The sequence below is a fragment of the Olea europaea genome, chromosome 1 (genome assembly GCF_002742605.1).
Source record: "Olea europaea var. sylvestris chromosome 1, O_europaea_v1, whole genome shotgun sequence".
Taxonomy (NCBI): Eukaryota; Viridiplantae; Streptophyta; class Magnoliopsida; order Lamiales; family Oleaceae; genus Olea; species Olea europaea.
In genome coordinates, this window is record NC_036237.1 from 14,052,920 (window position 1) to 14,057,678 (window position 4,759).

Genomic DNA, 4,759 nt, shown 5'->3' on the forward strand with positions numbered 1-4,759 from the left:
TGCGCGTGTGTGTCTATATATATATATATATTGGAGAATTTGAGATTAAAAAAGGAAGAAAAAGTTGTGAATCACATGTAAAATTATTTTATTGAAAATATGTGTAATTAAAAATAAGTTTTAGCTCCTGCTTGGTGTAGATTAAAATTCAATTAAAATTTTTAGTTAAAGTCAACAATTCATTTTAACCATTTATTTTATGAGATCCACAATTTTTTAACCACTTATTTCGTCAATTTTTATTAAAATATATTAAAAGCATAATTTTATTCCATACCAAACATGGCCTTAGTCTACGAGAGTCAAACATGCACTTAATTTCTTTATTACCTGATCAACTATTTATAATTTTTGAGTCAATATTCTAACCAATTTTTACAATATTGTACTATACATATAAGAAATCGATTTTGTTTTCCTTTCTCAACCCCTATTTGAAAATCATTATTTGGAAAAATAATTCCAAACAATGTTTTAAATAATGGTTTTAGAAGAATGTGTGGTTGAAAGGTAGAAATTTTTTTTGAATTTACGTACAAAATATTTTATTATGTAAATGGCTAATTAAAAATGAATATATATAAAAAGAATTTTCAAATAATAATTATCAAGCATGGACTTGATATTATTTAGTCCCCGTTTGATACTAATTTTTCATTTCAAAAAACTAATTTTTTGATTGTTATTTCACTATTTTAATCATCATTTTTTACTTCTTCACTCACAGATAGAATCCATTTTTCTATCTAATAGTCAAAAAAATCAATTTTCATAATCGACCCTTAATACAGTTAAGTCTAACTTCTCGAAAGTTATAGTTGCTATGTATCCCATGCCATCCAATCCCACATACATGATGTGCCATCTACAATACAACAAGCAAGCAAATCAATCAAGCTGTCAAAGAATTAATCTAATCAACATCAACATCAAGAGAGAAAGAGAGATCGATTTGGACTCATGTCTAATCATATGTTTCTTTTGCAAGATTTTCTTTTGGTTTTGGCCTTGAACGGGGTTCCATGGTCCACAATTTCTCGCCACTGTTCAGTTTCTACTAATGAGACAAAATGTCAGATTGTTGCTTTTCTGGTGGTAAATTTGAGGAATTAGTCATCCATGTCGATTCCAAGATGTACCTATCGAAATTGCCTTTATATTCAAGTTTCATCACCATCCACTATCAAAATTCCACACATTAAACTTATGATAAACGGACGTCCACCTCAACAAAAAAATTTTGAATTTCTTTGGGAGTGATTTTGAGAATTGATTTTTTGATCGATAGGAGAAAAATGGGGTACACCTGTGAAAGAAAAAATCAAATATGACGGTCGAAATAGTGAAATAACGATCAAAAAATCAATTTTTTGGAGGAAAAATCGGTCCCAAACAGGCCCTTAAGAGTTTTTATTGTATTTTATAGCTCAAACTATCATATGATGTGGTTCCAAGTCTACAAAGTACAAATCTTCAATTTTCGATTCTTTTCTCAGCATTGACACGAGAAATAAATATCGTAAAAAATTGGCATAAAACTAGAACAAAACCATAAATAAATTCCAAAGCACATATATAGAATACAAAGTTCACAACATCATGGATTTCCTAATCCAGGTTGCAAATTAGCATTTATAGCAGTAGCCTGATGGTAACAAACCAGTTCAAGATTACAAGAAATCTGATATGATAAGCTTCATATGTAGTTATGCAAAATCCATAAATAAGTTACAATACTGAGGTACCACAATAAATGATATTGTGACATGGATCGACTCCTCGACCGAAGAAGAAGAAGAAAGAACGATCTCAACATGAATAGAACTGGACTTCTTGACCCAAGAAGACGAAAGCTATGATCTCGTATCACCACCATGAATGGCAAGTTAATAACAAGTAAAATCTACACAATTATATATATCTAAACACCATATTCAAAGTAAAATGTCAAAGCTTCTCTGTCGTATATGCTGCTTGTAATCGAAGTTAAGTAATGTATTAACAGTTAAGAGTGGATGAACTCTCGAATCTCGCCCATGAGGCAACGGAAATGGTCGTTATTTGGCAAGAAGTAGAAACCAATCGTCGCCTGATTGAGATAAAGAAGTTTAACTTCCTTACCGGATTCTTTTAGCCCTTCGACATAAGCCAATTGCCAATCCTGAACAAGATCCAGCCCAACCACGACCACGAGGCTCTTTGGAAAGTTAACTCCGTCGAGGCTTATACCCCGAGGGCCGAATATATTGCACGCAGGATGATCTCTATCTTCGCCCTCGGGTAAATATGCTCTCCAGTACCAATCTCTGTCTTGAACAGTCATAAAGTACTTCCCATCCAATTTGTTCTCAGATTCAGTTCTCTGTTCCCCACCAAACATTGGATGAAGTAGGATATTACCCGAGACATCCGCGCCCTCGGCTGCTGCTCGAACTGCTACGTGGTGAGCGATATTACCGCCCGAGCTATCGCCTGCCAAATATATGCGAACTTTCGAGTCCTTCCCACTCCTTAACCACGACCTCGATTGAACCCACTTAAGAGCAGACCATCCGTCATCATATGCACACGGGTACCGATGTTCAGGGGATCGACGATAGTTCACGGATACTACAGCAGCATTGCAAATGGCAACAAGCCTACGACAAAAAGTATCGTATATGGCACTGTTGGCTGAGGAATGAGTAAAGCTTCCCCCGTGGAAGTATATAATCACAGGAACAATTTCACTAGTACTTAGGGGCTTTTCGAGATCTATGATCCCCCATTGAGATTCGTCTTCTGGGGCAGGCAAGTAAATCCGGTTAAGGAGGCTCGTGGCTCGATCCACAACGTCGAAAGAGTATACCCCATCCACCGGAATCGCATTGGCGGGGGATTTCCGTTCAAGATACTCGGCCAAATCCCTGTTAAAGGTTCCATCTGGACGACGAAGCATGTTATAGGCAAGCTTGAAATTGGATATGAGGATCCAGGTATTAAGTGGAACCAATCTCTGCAAATAGACAAGAAATTTTCAAGTGTTAATCCATCTGTTACAGTAGAAAATGAGCTAAAAACGAGAATTAAAAAGCAGATTGATCACGTAAACACACGCATCTCGCATCAATATCAAGAATCCATTAAAGGAAAATTCTGGAAAAAAAAAACAAAAAAATCATGCGTACACAATAAAGGAAAAGAAAGTAAATGATAAAGATAGAGAAACAACCGAAAAAATTCCAAACGACAAGCATAAAATCAGCTTATGAAAAGTCAGCTAAATCAGTACCAAGTAAGTTAAATAAAGAGGTAGGAAAAAATAAGCAAAAATAAAAATAAAAAGAAACAAAAACTCAAATCCTCACGACTAAAACAGATGATTAAACTCTGGTAAAAATCAAAGCTTTTTTGAAAAACAGCCTGAAACCCATGATTGATTATGAAAAGGATAGAGAACATAAAGCAATTTTCTACGACTAAAACATAAAAAATAAATAAATAAGACCTAAATAGTAGCCCAGCAAAAAAGAAAAATAATTCTGAGCAAGCAAAAAACAAAAAAGAAAAAAGAAAAAAAAAAGAAAGAAAACCAGAAAAACAGAAGAACAAAAGAATATGCAAAATTACCTTTGATTCGCTAGCGTTTACTTCATTACCACCAGCCATGAGAGGTCGTTAAAGAATCGATTTCCTTATGCTTTACAGGGTGAGTCTGATCTTGAAAAGATGAATCTTTGAGTATTATTCATAACGTACCATACCCTTCATACCTCTGCTAACTGCAATAGCATATAACTTGATTGACCCTTCTTTTATATTTCTTTGTTCGTTTCTATGAAGAAAATAAAGAAAGACAGTTTTAACGATATACAGTGATATATATAGAAAGAAGAAGAGATGGAGAAGAGTGTGAGAGCCGTACAGAATATAGATATAGAGAGAGAAAGAGAGAGAGTTTTAGAGAGAGAAAATGAGAGAGTGCAAGGAGGGAGACGAGAGAGAGGACAAACGGGGCGGCCAAAATAAACTGTTTAGGTAGGTCCCACAGGTTGCACTCGTTATTCTGTTCTGTTGACGATGTATATTTGTATATCAATAAAAGAAATTTAGATTAGATTATTGAATAAGAAAATTATATTTTAATTGAATTTGCTGTTTACATAATGTCACAAGAAACAAGTTTTTACTCAATTCTTTAGCCATATTTGTCTATTGATATTGCCATAACCCCAATGTGCAAAACAATTGGCTTTAGGGCTCCATTTCAAAGTAAAATGTCATTTCTAATTTTTTTTTTTTTAAGTCTAATGACAATTGGGTAACATTTTGGAAAAATTCAGTGAAAAACTATTAAAAGTTCAAGAATTAAGAAACACCTAAAAATTAATGACAATTGAGATATTTAAGGGGCATGTTTAATTAGGAATTTTAAAATTTTAATAATTTTTTTTTAAGTAATAGACTTTTTATGAAAATTGTGGACTTTTAATATATTTATATGGAATTAATAGAAGTCTTTCGTAAATTTTTATAAACTTTCATTTTAATTTTTTTTTATAGATTATTAAAAGGAAAAATATATATTAAAAAATTCTTTACGAGTTCTCGAATATCGGGGTGAATAAAAGATAAATTTTGAAATTTTATTTTTGTACTTCTTTCTTAAAAGTTAGTATCATACAGACATTTATTGACAAAGGATTTAATTGAATATATTGTGACTTTTAAAGATTTTTTAAAAGATCATAAAAGCTTCTATTAAATACCATAATACTTT

The 4,759-nt window shown here is 32.8% G+C and overlaps 1 protein-coding gene across 1 annotated transcript; it reads right to left on the reverse strand.

The window, feature by feature from the left end:
* Window positions 1–1,556: 1,556 nt before the first annotated feature.
* Window positions 1,557–3,947, reverse strand: LOC111395104 (gibberellin receptor GID1B-like). The gene is made up of 2 exons (XM_023021117.1): window positions 3,610–3,947; window positions 1,557–2,995 (listed from the first exon to the last, which is right to left on the reverse strand). The coding sequence occupies exons 1-2, from the start codon at window positions 3,646–3,648 to the stop codon at window positions 2,006–2,008; spliced, it is 1,029 nt and encodes a 342-aa protein (XP_022876885.1). The 5' UTR covers window positions 3,649–3,947; the 3' UTR covers window positions 1,557–2,005.
* Window positions 3,948–4,759: the final 812 nt, after the last annotated feature.